Below are 14081 nucleotides of genomic sequence, written 5' to 3'. Positions count from 1 at the left end.
TCTAATTCTTGGGGCAGTCAGAAAAGGCTGAAAAAAGAAAATAGAGGGAACAGTGCATTGGGAGATGGGTTTGGTCAAATTGGCAGGTCTCTAGGCCATAAATTTTAGGGAAACTGTTAAAATGTGAATATGGTCTACATTTTGGGCAGAATACTTTCAAAGGTTTTTGGTGTTCCTTCTCTTCTACTACAGTTAAAGCCATTTGTTGGGTTGGAACAAGGAGGACCTGGCATCCAAAACCTTCTAAGCTCCCTGTGAGGCTGAAGGGGCTTCCCTCCAAGGTTGAGAGACAGGTTTATAGTGAATCCTTGGTGCGATATCTCCAGCCCAGCTCAGATCACTCTTGCTTCTTGTGTCTGTGGAAAACATTTTTTGCCTCTGAAGGTTCAATCCAAAATAGTTTAATTTTCAGAGAATATTATGAAGTTGGTCCAGATGCTTCATCTTCCTCAAAGCCATCAGTAAAATAACGATAGAAACCTGGCTTGTGGTTTGTCCCCAGTGGCGAAGGAACTGAACGATGGGGTCGGGGGTTTTGGCTTTCGGCCGTGGGAATGTGTGCTCCCTGCTGCCCTGTCCCAACGACCTGGTGGCTTCTGCCTCTCCCAGTACCTGGTGACCTCCACCATCCTAAGGATGCTCCTGAGGAGCTGGTGGGAAAGCGGACGCATCAAATGGAGAAGCTTTTGAATGAGGGGAACAGCTACAGGATAAGACCTGTGGTGTCACAGGGCGATGGGAGGATGAGCAGAGCTGTGCTGGAAGTGGAGCCGCGTGTGGGATGACTTCTTGGCCCTTCTTTCCTGAAGAAATGCATGGTGAGGGTGGGGTGAGCAGGGAGGATCTCTTCTTGGAGCTCAGTTGGAGGCATGAGGGAAAGTGATTTCAGCTGAACTGAATTGCTGTGGTGTAATCTTAGCAGAAATCTTCAAAATCGGGTCTTAAAAGGGCTGATTGGTTTCAGACTGGCCTCCTGCTCCTGATGAGCTGCTTTCCAAGTTTCCAGTAAGTCCTCGAGGTCACCACAAAATCTCGCCTGTGTAGCTTTGGGGAAATGGCAGCTTACGCGTGTTTAGTAACGGAATTAATTACTCACCTACTTCCATATGATGTTGCATAAAGCTAAATGCGGCGGCTGGCGTGAGCGACCGACCGCCACCGTAGCTGCGCTGGCGGTTGTGGCTGAGCCTTGCTGTGCTCTTGCCTTCGATGGTGCCATACATTAATTTATTAAAGAAATTGGGGAAAAACCGCCTTCAGTTTTGAATTTGCACCACAGATTCATTGATAGCAGCGGGCTGTGCTGGGTTAGTGAGTAGCTTCACTCAAAGATCTCAGTGATGCTACCAGAGTTGAGTTGCTCTCACGGTCAGATGGAGGTGATCAGGGGGTTTTGTGCCACTTGTGTAGGTTTTGAGAGATGAGGCACAGCAGGATTTGATAAATATTTTAAGTCCGGTCCCGTCCGGTGAGGTGGGACTGGGATAGCTTGTTCTGTCTTGGTTCTCCTGACAGAGGGAGAGAGGAGATGGGTAACACCAGCGTCCTGAGAAGCACCGGCTCCCAGGACTGCTCGAAGAGAGGTCAGAGCTCCTGCTTGTAGGCCCTCTGAAGGGGGCTAGTGCTTAGCTTGGTAAAAATTGTAGTAATCCTCCCTGTCCTGGGTCTAACCTGTGGATCGCTGATTTCTGGCTCATGACCCTTCCCTTTCCAGGGAGAAACAGCTTTTGAGAGCATTGAGAAGACATATGACATGGAAATGCTGGTTCCCAGATAGTTTCTGTTTCTGAAAAGCTCTCTTAAAATGTCAGATTACTTGTAGGTTCAAGCTGATGCTTAACTTGACTGTAGGAGAAAGGCTCGGATTTATGTCTAATCCAGATTTGTCCCTTGCCAGGATATTGGCACCACTGATGGTTGGATGGATGTTCCCAGCATGGGTCAGGACCTGCTCATCCTGTGCACCCTAGATACTCAGCTAGGATAAAAAGTATAATTCAGAGACAAAATCCATGGTATAAATCTGCATAATCTTTGCAAAGCACATGCATGGTCGCAAGAAGGGTTTTTATGAATTTTAGCACCATTGGGAAGGGCAGTACTTAGGTGGAAGAGCTGCTGGGCACATCAGCAAGGCTGAATTTTTGCTTAAGCCTTGAGCTCCAGCTTGTAGCGACAAGGAGCTATTCGGGCTACAGCTCTTCAAGGGTTCATTGCGGACATTTCATAAGACCCTTTTAGTTGAGGGCATCCTAAGGCAGCCTGGTTGTATAATGCTATAGTAGCTGGAGAATCATTAAATTAGCATCAGGTTTTTCTTTTAATTTATTTATTTTTTGTAGTAGAGAAAGTTGATGTCTGGTGCCTTGCTCAGGTGATATTTGTTGTTGCGTGTTGTTTGTTTTGTGAATTCCAAATGAGCTGGGTTGTTTTTTTGGTTGGGTTTTTTTTGGCTCGGAACAGTTCAAAGCAAGACCTTGTCCCTTCTCTGAAGTGTTTATAATCCAATTTCAGACATAAAACAGCACGGGCGTGGAGGAGGGAGGAACAGGCAGGGATAAAACGGCAAGGTTTTACATAGCCTAGGGGACCGGGGCGGTAGGCGGACATCTGAATGCTTCAGCAGGTCGATGGCATTTGAGGATCCTCACGCGTTTGTTGCCTGGGTGGGGATGCTCAGATGTAGCCTGGCTTGGTAAAACAAGCCACCTACAGAAGAAGCCCCCAGAGGAGCAGTTCAGGTCCCCACCACAGCACCCAGCGTGGGTGGGCGATGCCCGTGGAGGGGAACTCGGGTCTTTGGCTTTCGGGACTAACCAGCTCTCCTCTGGAGGCTCAGACCCACAGTAAAGTTGGGAGAAAATAAGCTCAAAACCCTATTTTATTTTTCCCAGCTATATAGACCAGTCTCATAAATTGCTATAACCCACACAAGCACATTTTTCTGAAATTCCCCGTTGTGTGTGGCTTTGCATCACTCTGCACCCATGAATCAGTGGAAGAATTTCTGGCATTGTTTGTCCCCTTTCTTTTTGCTAACACTAGAAATTGGTTGTTTCACTGCCCCCACGGTTAAGTAAATCTGATGTTTGTCCATGTTATGATCCAGTAAAGAAGCTGGTTGCATGCCTCTATATACCACATCTGCATGGCGATACTGGAAAATGGGTACAGAAGACTTCATCAGATACTCTTATACCTGAACAGGTTTTTTTGACTCGGTGTTTTGAGTAAAACTTTTTCTCTTCTGATATTTGGATCGCATTTTTCAGGAAAGCGTTGCACAGATATGTTGGAGGAATATGAGATTTGCATCTTAAATGCACTATATTGCAAGTTAACAGTAAATGCAGTATATTGTGAGTTAACAGTTAATGCAAAGTGTTATGATTACTTGAATTAATCTTTTCTGTTTTCCAGGGTGCCCGAGAAACCTTTGAGAACTACTACAGGAAGCAGAGAAGAAAACAAGCCAGATTGGTCCTGCAGCCACCTTCAAACATGGTATGATGGCCCTCTACTTGGAGCGCCCAAACTTGCTCTGCCGAATAAAGGAGCGGAGGGTTATCTCTGGGCATGCTGTTGCCGGTGGGTGGTCTCGAATTTATTTCCAATTGCTCTTGGGCACCTTCATTTTAATCTTTGCTCACTTTTTCTTTGTTGCAGCATGAAACTTTAGATGGCTACAGGAAGTATTTTAATCAAATTGTAGGGTAGGTATTCTTTTTATATACATCTTTGCTAAATATGTGTGTGCTGTGTTGTTGAGGAGCCCAAAAAGAAAAAGAGAGGAGGGAATGTTGATCTTTTTGAGGGGCCTTTAAAGGGAGCCAAAACAGGAATAAAAAGGTGGTTTGGGCTTTTTAAGTGTTCTAGAGTGTATTTTGTAGCACCCATGAACTTTGCTGTGTCACTAGTGAGAACATGGAGGAACTTGCCAGCTCTTGTACCAGCAAGTGCATTTCTGGGAATTTGAGGATAAATAATCTCTGCGGACTATGTGCATCTACTTGCCCCACTAGTGAGATGAATAGGCCTTCTGCCTTAATTATTCTTTAATATTTGATAATTATTCTTTGATTATTCTCCTGGTAAAGGTGGTGATTCTCAAGCCTCTATACCTATGAGCTTCTTATTGCACTCAAATTTGACAAAAGTCTTCCAAAAGCAGCCAAGTTCTCAGAGGATGCAACCTAAGACTGCTAATCTAGCAAAGATAGGGTATGATGTTGAAATTTCTTCAGCTCATGATAGTAATTGCAACATCTAATTGCGGCCATCGCAAATGCAATGTGTGCTGCTCACCTTCTCACGGAGCTCCGTGCTCCTGGGCTGAATTTCCCCAAGAAAACATGGCTGAGATTTTGTGCATTGGTGTTTAAAATGTACGGTGCCACACTCACTCCCTGAAAAATAGTTTCTTTTTGGCCCGCATGTTTGATAACTGGAGATTGGAGTGAATTGATTGCCTTTAAATGGTTGTGAGCATGTGGTGTATCTGGGTGTGAGAGAGTATTTTCTCTGCAGCTAAAGTATTTTTCCCTGCAGTTAACCAATTGTAATGTGATTGCTGCTAGCTAGAGCAGAGTTTAATCAGCGGTTCTTGTGCAAATAATGGTGTGGAGAACTTTGAGAGGGGAAATTCTGCCTTTGTGTATACACAGAGTAGCATTACTGTGAGCAACTGTGTTTTAGCTCACTTCTATAATACAGTGAAACATCATATAAAATACTCCAATGTTAAAAATGGGTGAATAAAGTGCTTAGTGTTGGCTATATTTGATAGAGATATCTGAGCTTGCTCTGGAGATTTGTGGATGTGCAAATGCCGCGTATCCCTCGCATGCAGTGTTTGCAGATCTCTTTTGATGTCTCAAAACCTGTAACTTTTGATAACAGTGCCATTTTCTCTTCTCTGTTAGGTTTTTTGTAGTTGAAGATCACATCTTGCATACAACACAGGGCTTGGTAAATAGAGCCTATATTGATGAGCTGTGGGAGATGGCGTTATCAAAAACTATTGCAGCACTAAGAACACATTCAGTAAGTAAAAGCCCCGGGTCGCTCAACTGTTGCTTGAGTATGACTTGACAAGCTGGAAATACTGGCTTTTACAGTAGTATTCTTTGTTTTGCCTCTTTTCCAATGACCCTGTTTAAAACAATAAGACGAAGACACACTGCTATCTCCCCAAAAGCTTTCTCCAGCTCTTTTTTGCCTCCTGATGCACTGCATTTCCCTGTACCAAACTCTCAATATTTTGGGGGACTGGAAAGGAAAGAGTGGTTTGATATTTTTCCAGTTACTTTGCTGATCACTTTTGAAAAGCACCAGCAGAGGGAGTCGGTTTGTCCCAGAAAACTGGGGAAAAAAGCGTCTATTTGGCACGCTGAAGTATGACCCTGTTTGATATTCCCGTAAAGTTCATGGCAGTGAATGGGCTGCTATCAAACTGCAAATCATTTGTGTGTAAAAAGACACTAAATAGATTTCTTATTTTTTAATACTGAAAGAAGTTTGGAAAAATTGCTTATCGCTTTGGTATTTCTCTGCTTGAGCAAAAAAACCAAAGGCAATTGCAAAAAATGTACAATTTTTTTTCCAGTTTTGTATGACCTGATATAACGTTGTACTGGTTCAGCTGGGAACACTGGAGTTTTCTGAAAACCCTCTTGGTTAATGGGATGAAAAAATTGCATTTGACCATAAAAGGAAAAGCATTAATGACTTTCCCCAAGTCCGTTTTCAAATTATTGGGCCATTTTCACCAGGAAAACCAAAGTATTAAATAGCTGAAGTCCCACTGCTGCTCCTGGAAGGCAGTGCCGTCCAAAAGCACGAGGATGCTGCCGGATCGTGTTGGTGCAGGCCTGCATCTAGCATGATGTAACACGCACGTGGTGGTACCCAAGTGATAATGATGTCGTTGCTCTTCGCTGAGAAAACCCTAAAATTTCTGCGTGGAGACACAATATGCTGCTTCCTCCAAACCACACTGAGATTTGCATTTACGTGCCCCTGACTTTAGCTTAGCATGGTTGCCCAAGGGCAGTGTTGCCGAAGAGCTGCTTGGCTTTACCTGTGCAGGTGGGGATAATCCGGGGGATGGAGCTGGAGCTCGTTGGGATGAGGGACCGCAGAGGCTTCCCGGGGCACTCTGGCTCCGTCCGGCACAGCAGTTTTGTTGACTGGAAAGCTGCCTCCTTCCACTTAAGCCTCTGTGTTACGAAAGGGGATAAACACAGAGATGTATACCCCACTAGGTTGTAAACCTGTGTTTATTTTCTTTTTAAGCGGGGTTTTCTGCTAGGTGAAAGCCGTGAGAGTAAGTCAGGTACAAATACAGTGTTTTTCAATTTTACCAGCTTTGTTGACAGGACAAGTTGTTTTAAGTGATGCCAAACTTAGTGCATGAAGTGGCTGCCAGGAGACGGTTTTTTCAGTAATCATGAAATGTTACATGATTTCTCAACACTAGTATTGTGGTCATCTCTAAGCACTGCTCAGCCTGCAGCTCCCGTATAGACCAGTGCCATCCATCCCATATTGCCATTGAGACTTGATGGAGGGCTCTCATGTTGGTAAGGCTGTTTCAGTTCTTCCCGTTCAGCCAGGCTTATCCCTGGATTTTCTTCCTTGCTGCAGACAGGGACATCTTTTATCACTTCTGATAGCTTTAGGGCATTATCTTTCTTTCTGACTTTCTTTTTTGGACAGTGAAATGGAAAATGTGTCTCTTCCAGTCTTTCACATTGATTAATGGAGTCATTCCTCCTTGAGTTTCCAGTGGGCTTTAAATCTGTTTCTCTTTCCAGCTTATGATCACTGATTCTATATTTGGTAAGAGTCTGTCTGAAACTTTACATATTTCAGCATAGGGTGGTTGTCTGCTGCGTCCAGAGAGCGCATGAAGCCTGTGGGTAGCGTGGGGTGGCTCTGGGGGGACGATCAGCACTGTCACTACACCGAGTTGTGTCTTTAGGGTTTTGAGCAGTGTCCTGACCCGCAATAAGTACTTGTATTGTAGCTCTGACCATTAAATGTTGCTGAAATATAGGCATGCAGCGTGTTTTTTCTCAGCCTGAACCACTTAGCAATGCAGCCTTCGCGCGGGGCTCGGGGATGCCTCGCTGCGATGCTTCATTACCGTCAGACACAACACACTAAATATTAAATGAAAGGCGCTGCTGTCGTCTTGGTATGACAGCGCGCTGATTTGCTTCATCTCCTCTCGCTTCCCCAGCAGCTCCTGGGTAATCTTAGAGACACTTCAGGTATCTCTAGAGCAACCAAAATCCTTATTCATCATGGAGAGCCTCAAGAGCAGTGCGTTATGAGGAGAGATACCCTTATCAGTGTGCCTTCCCTTGCCCTGTACAGCGTTAGGGCATGGGCTGTAGGATAAAAGCTACTGATCATAAGACTGTATGGCGTGCCTGTGTATTTATTATCACTCAAGTGATAACGCAGGAGGGCTGAGGGCAATATTTTTCCCGCGTGCTGCAGTTAAAACCATGTTTTAATTTCTCCCCTTCTTTGCAGTCCTACTGCTCGGACCCGAGCCTGGTGTTAGACTTGAAGAACCTCATCGTCCTCTTTGCAGATACACTCCAGGTACACGGGTGTCGGCGACCGTTCTTTATCTCACTTGACGGTTGTGCTGCTCACAGATGGTGTCCATCAGCAGGGTTAAATGGCTGATATGGGCTTGCTGTGGTGGCCTGGCTTCTTTTTTGGCATTGCGGTGCATGAATTGTGGCGCCCGATGGACAGCCTGGTTCGCTTTGCACGTCGGCTGGTCAGCTTGTGGGCAAAGACCAAACCTTGGCCACCTTGCCAAGCCCTTGTGCCTCCTGCTTGCACCCAGCCCAGCCTTTAATAGCCCTTGGTCCTACCACCTCGGTAAATCACCGCCTAAATCCCTCCACCAGCACCATTCGCCTCTGTGGTGGTGGTTGGGGAGAATTTGTCCACGTGCTCCCTATTAAATAGAGAAAATAATATTCAGCTGCCTGTTGGTGACTTTTTCTTATCTGAAGTTGCTCTCTTCCCCCACCTCACTGCAGGGATATGGCTTCCCGGTGAACCAGCTCTTTGACATGCTGTTGGAGATCCAAGACCAGTATAGTGAAACCCTGCTGAAGAAATGGTCAGGAGTTTTCAGGTAAGAAGCTCTTTAAGCAAACGCGTGAGATGTACCTTACAGAGCAGTTTCGGCCTATAAATAAGATCTTCTGACAGATTAGGGGCAAGCTCCTGTTTAAATTTTGGGCAACAGTAAGCTTCAGCCTGGGCTCTCTTTGGACCAGGGAGATCCAATTCACATACAGTTGTGAGGATCCTGTGTGTGGTAAGATCTGTGCGATGATATCAGTGTAGACCAGAGGTTTTACATCCCAGAGGGATAAGGTTATGGTTTCGTTTTGGAGCTCACACTGACAGTCAATAGGTGGAAGGATGCAAAAATCTGCTGTTGCAGCAGTGTTACTGTGCCCTCGCTCCAACACTGAGCCACGTGTGGCTTGGGATATCGGCGGCATATCCCTGTGCTGCTGCTGTAGACGTGTCCGTGAGCTGAGCAGTTGCCCACAGGTAGGGCACGATACGTTATCCAGAGTCCCATGCCGTGCTGTGGAGCCACCAGCTCATCCTGTAGTGGTTGCCCAGGACATCCCAGGAGGATTGACGTGTCTCAGAGCATGGAGCATTGGGAAGAGGTGCTGGAGGATTGTCAGTGCCCTGGTAGCTCAACATTCATCTTCCTCAAGTCAGGCAGGACTGGAGCTCACCTGGGCTTTGCCAGGGGCTACTGCTGAAGCTCCAGTCTGGACTAAAGTCACCATTAAGCTCTGGTTGTGGCTTTACACAAGTTGAAGGCAGGGAGCTGGGAGAGATCATTGAGTCTGGCTGCAGCAAAGATGATTTCATCAGTCACAAACATGGGGAGAAGTTTAGGCCCATGGGATCACGTCTTCAACTGGCACCTGCTTCTTAAGAGCTTGCCGACGTAGCAGTAAACCTGCAAAGTTGTGGTTAGTCTGTTGTCACAGAGCTGTCTTTCTAACTTTTCTTTTCTTTTCTTAGAAATATACTTGATTCAGATAACTACAGTCCTATCCCAGTGACAAATGAAGAAGTTTATAAGAAAATAGTTGGACAGTTCCCATTCCAGGATGCAGAACTTGAAAAGGTAATCTTGAAATGGGGAAACTGGCACAGCGTGTCTGCTGGTGCAGGAAAACCCCGCACCCTTGTTAGTGGCATTGAGAACTGCAAATGAAAGTGTCAACCCCCCCCCCCCCCCGCCCCTCCCCAAATGCAAAACCCCAAACCAAATAAACAACAAAAGATAACAAAACAAGCGAAAAGAACAAATATACTTTCCATCTTCCCATGTGATGCATTTCTCCTGGTGTAGATGAGGTAAGTGCGTATAGCAATACCTCATCCATTTTGTTTTCAGATCACAGTGTACTATTGCAGCTGAACAGTGCCTGCAGTAGACAAGAGACTAGAAATATCTGCTTCCATTGGTATTTTATTCCCATTTTATGAACCGTGTTATTGACCTTTATTTGTTTTAATTTCATATTTAAAAAAAAAAAAGCCCAACAAAGTGGTATATCTTGGCTTTTGTAGAAGTGTGTGCTTGCAAAACCTAAGTGTAGCCAAATTTGACCTAGCCAGTGTCCCTTAAAAGCCTGCTTGGCCTTCTGCTCCACATCTGGCAGCCAGCGAGCTCCAAGCCTGGTGAACTTAATTAGGACTGGGAGGGTTTTCGATCCAAGTCAAGTATTTAGATTTCAGAAAGTCTGAAAAGTCCTTCCCCCCAAACTATATTGTGAAGTCCAGCTTCTTACTACTACGCTCTGCACCTCCCAGCCATGTGTGTGCTATGGGTAAAAGCTGGTTGGGAAAATTTGGTGTAGGACATCTGTTTCCTCTTGGCTTTTGGTGTTGTAAGCGAGTGCTTACCTTGGGCAGCCACTATGGGAGGTGACCAAGCAAAACACCTTGAGCATGGTGGGAGATAAAAGTCAAGGAGTTCTCCAGTGGGGTTTTTTCATATGAGTTAGGGAGTTGGGAGAGGGAATGAGGGTCCTGTTGTGCTGCCTGCTCCCTCCTAGCTGCAAGTTTCCTTCCAGCCCGTTTCAGACTCCAAATCCCTTATGCACCCTTGTGCCATTTGTAAGTGATTATCTGGTCTTTCACTTGGCTGAAATGTTTATATAATATACAATAAATGCTGGCTTGTTGTTTCATTGCTGGACTTAGCTAAATACTAGAATTAATTTGACTGCTTGGAACATGTTGCTGGAAAGCAGTCGTCACTCCTGTTAAATATCTGCTCTCTGACTTGAATTCTCTCCTGTATTTTACAGCAAGCATTTCCAAAGAAGTTCCCCTTTTCTGAGTTTGTGCCTAAAGTTTACAATCAGATTAAGGAATTCATCTACGCCTGTCTGAAGTTTTCGGAAGACCTTCATCTGAGGTAGGGGATGAGTGTGCTAATGGTTGTAATACGGAGGTTTTGTCTGCACTGAAAGATGTCAACAGGTTTAAAATATGAATTCTTTTCCTCAACCCTTCATGCTGCTCAACTGCTTGGATATACCCTGTCCAGGCTGGAGTTGGCTGGTGGTCTCCTTGGAGAGGTGGCATTCTTCATGTACAAAGGGCTGGCCAAGTCTTCCAAAGTAGCTGCCTCATGTAGGAAAAGATGGCCCAGGACCATGCTAGCTGTGTAAAAAGTGAGGGGGCTGTTTCCTCCAAGATGTTTCTGAGTCAGTTGTACTAAATAGATGAATCTGGTTGTCTCGAGAAAGATAATTATGTCCACTTGTCATTGAGTCAGTGCCTGGTATAACATCTACAAGCTCCACGTGGCCTCCCCGGACTGTCCCTCAAGGAGTGTGTTGGCAGGAAAACTCCTGAGGTTTTGATTTTCCCTTGGTGTTAATGAGTTTCGGCTGCAGGTTTAGGGTTTTCATTTTTCTTGTTTCCCATGCGAGTTTATATAGTTTATATACAAATAATAGGATTTTTTTGTATGTTTGTTTTTAAAGCCTCCAAAATATTCCATGTGTTTACCCTCCCTTTTCTATCCCAAGGTGCGTTGATGGTGGTTTTGCCCATGTGTATGTGTGTGAGATTTGAAAACAACTATATTCGCCAGAAACTGCAAGTTGGTGCTTTCTTCTTGCACCCAGTAATGTCTTCAACTTGGTAGAGGTATATAAATGAAAATGGATTCCTCCTTCCAGTAAAAATCTCTTCTTCCCTTCTGTTTGCAGCACCGTGCTAGCGAGAGGTTGAATTGGGGTGTGTGGGGGTGTGTTCACCTCCCTTGGCAGCTTCATGTCCTGGCCATGGCCCCAGTGCTGATGTGAAGCTAGGGCAGTGTTTTGGGGACTTGCCAGATGTTTCGGTGCCTACACAAGGCTCTTCAGGGGTTTAATTCTCTTCCTTTGTGCGAGGGATAGTAATTTGGAGAGCCACTTTCTCTCCGTCTTCTGCTAGAGGACGTGGTAGCTCATCGGTAGATGTGGAAGCACGGGACGTTTCTCACCCCACGTTTAATCTCAGCCTTTCACTGGTGGCAGGTTGTTCTCTTTGGTGGCTCCCAGGGCTCTTAACCTGTGGGTCACCATGAAACATCTCGGTTTCTAAAGCCGACAGAACAGTCCTATTTCACACGGATGCTGGTTTCACCAAACCCCTCCGTTGGCAATTCCCTCGCGAGTTTTGTGCTCTTCACCATTACGGAGATGATTGGGTTTGTCAGGGAAGGGAAGAAAAGTGTCCCCTTGGGTCCCTCCTCAGGGGTCCCCCCGGACACGTTATTAAAATTCCTTTCGACATTGGATTTTCCAGCCCTTTTTGAGGAGCGGTTTTGGGCTGGGGGAAGGGAGCCCGGCTCTTGGCTTTTCTAGCCAAACATTTGGAATATTTCTCTGAAAACCCCTGTTGACACTTTCTTCATTTCACCCTGACAGCTTGAATTAGGTTTTATTAGGAAGCTTGGCTACAAAGCCGGCAGCAAGTTTTCTTTCTCTTCTCTTTCTTTTTCTTCTTTGGTTGTCATTTACCTCGCACCCTGGAGTGATTGGGGTCAGCCCGTCAGTCACGGGAGGCCTGAAGGTCATGACTACTGCTATGGGATACGGGACATCAGCTGTCATTAACCCAGACAGTTCGCTTAAATACTCTGTGGTCTTTTCCTGAAGAACAGAGCCTATGGCAGAAAATATAGCTTGTATTTTTTTTTCTAATTATTTTTTTTAAACTAGCTCCTTGTATTTGTTGGACGGGAGTGTTCTCCTTTATGTTGATATGCTTGTGAAAGTTATTTTGATTTTCAAGTATTTGAAGAAAATTTGGAGCTTAGTGTGCATTTATAGGGGTTGCAATTTTTTTTGGTTTGGCTCTATTAATTTGATTAGGAGAAAGAAAACCTCCTTTATATTTTCAGCAGTTCTGCCTTTGTTAAAAAGCATCTATTTGAGTTCATTGAGTCTTTAAAAGTATCCACTCGCTGGAAGACTTCTGCCGGTTCCAGTGGAATTTCCCATTTGAAAGATAGGGAATATCTTTGGAAAACAGTGGGTGGAAGGATGAGATGTCAGCTCTAATCTACCAGGACTTCAATTGTTTGGTTTTGGGTTTTTTTCAAACAAAGCACCCATCCTGAAAGAACTTCGGGTACAATTTTTAAAGTGCTGAAAATAATTTAAGTACATAAAGTTATTAAAAATGAAATAAAAAAAAATATCAGAGGCTTGAATAACTAAATCAGGTAGGACCTTTGGAAGTCAGCTTTAGGAGAGAGGAGATAAACGTAGTTTCTTTGATAGCTCGTGTTACTGCTTTTGTGTTACTAGTGTTCCGTGGTTGTAGACTATGTATGTAGGCTTAGTAACAACCACACCACTACCAACTTTAACCAATTTGAAGCTGATAGATCAAATTGACATCAGACACATGTAGTGAGCAGCCCACATGAACAATATTGTTCATTTGGGGTTTCTGTTTTTCATTTGTGTATTGAGAATGGAGATCAGACCAGTCTGTTGAACCGAGACCCAACCTCTACTTCACAGTCAAGAGTTGGCGTCATACAACTGACTGGTACCATTACTCTTTGCTAACTGGCCCCACTGGTCTGGGCACTGGGTCTGGGCTGTTGATGTGAGCTACTACTTGGTTCATTGTTTCAGCAGGGGGAGTCTTGGGCAAGGCAACGGCTAACACCCATCGCTCCTGTTGCCACCCTCACTTACCTTTTCTGTTGAACCAAGGAAGATTTGGGGGATCACAGTCCAGTGCCTGGTCAAATCCTGCTCTTTTTTTTTTTTTTTTTTTTTTTTTTTTTTTTTTTTTTTCCCAAGGAATGCTTCCATTTTTTTTCCCTTACTCAGTGTGTGGACCTCATGGGAGGTGTTGCAGATCCTTCTGCTCCGGTGGAACCCAACCGCAGGGGTTACCAGGCTGCTTGACCCACCGTGTAACTAAAGTTACAACCTGATTTTCTAGCCTATGCAGCCAACAAACAAAATGAGAATATGAAACCTTTGGAAATGGTGCTTGCATGCAGAGAAAGCTTGGTTAGAAGTGCTTTGAAGAAGTAAAAGCAGCATGGAAGTGCTAAGCAGTACTATTAAACACTACTTGTTTATGCCCTGGAGGCTATCATGGTTGAGATGTTCCTGCAGCTGAAGCGAGCGATTAAAGCAAACCCTCGATTTGCAAAGCGTTTGGTGATATGGCAACCTCGTGCCGTCAGCACTGGCTGCGGCGTCGGGCAGAGACCAGCAGCATCCCGCTCCTGCCAAGAGCATGACTGTCTTGGGATGTACACGCAGCCAGACAGTAACTGGCTTGTTTAATTTCGATGCCCTGATGACAGGTTGATGTTTGAATTAAAAAAGCAAGCTTTTCCAGCACGACCTATTTGATTGCTGTGTCAGTTTAGTGAGAAAAGCTGACATCGTGTCCAAACCCCTGTGTTTTTCATCTGTGCTTTCTCGGTTCCAGTAGATGCTGGAAGCTCCAGCCACCAGATCCGCTTCTAGCCTTGGCCA

At 45.0% G+C, this 14081-nt stretch overlaps 1 protein-coding gene across 8 annotated transcripts in view; it reads left to right on the top strand.

Annotated features, from left to right (window-relative positions):
• EXOC6B (exocyst complex component 6B) overlaps positions 1–14081 on the top strand; it is a 310232-nt gene that overhangs the window by 180375 nt on the left and 115776 nt on the right. For all 8 annotated transcript variants that reach the window (XM_030017657.1, XM_030017649.1, XM_030017629.1 and 5 more), the window contains 7 exons: positions 3421–3504; positions 3667–3713; positions 4923–5043; positions 7543–7614; positions 8067–8164; positions 9085–9190; positions 10383–10492. In XM_030017657.1, coding sequence (XP_029873517.1) covers positions 3421–3504; positions 3667–3713; positions 4923–5043; positions 7543–7614; positions 8067–8164; positions 9085–9190; positions 10383–10492 — 638 coding nt within the window. The remainder of the gene's footprint in view (positions 1–3420; positions 3505–3666; positions 3714–4922; positions 5044–7542; positions 7615–8066; positions 8165–9084; positions 9191–10382; positions 10493–14081) is intronic.

The sequence above is a fragment of the Aquila chrysaetos genome, chromosome 1 (assembly GCF_900496995.4).
Source record: "Aquila chrysaetos chrysaetos chromosome 1, bAquChr1.4, whole genome shotgun sequence".
Classification (NCBI taxonomy): Eukaryota; Metazoa; Chordata; class Aves; order Accipitriformes; family Accipitridae; genus Aquila; species Aquila chrysaetos.
Note: the sequence above shows the minus strand (reverse complement) of the source record. Positions and strands in the feature narration are given on the sequence as shown.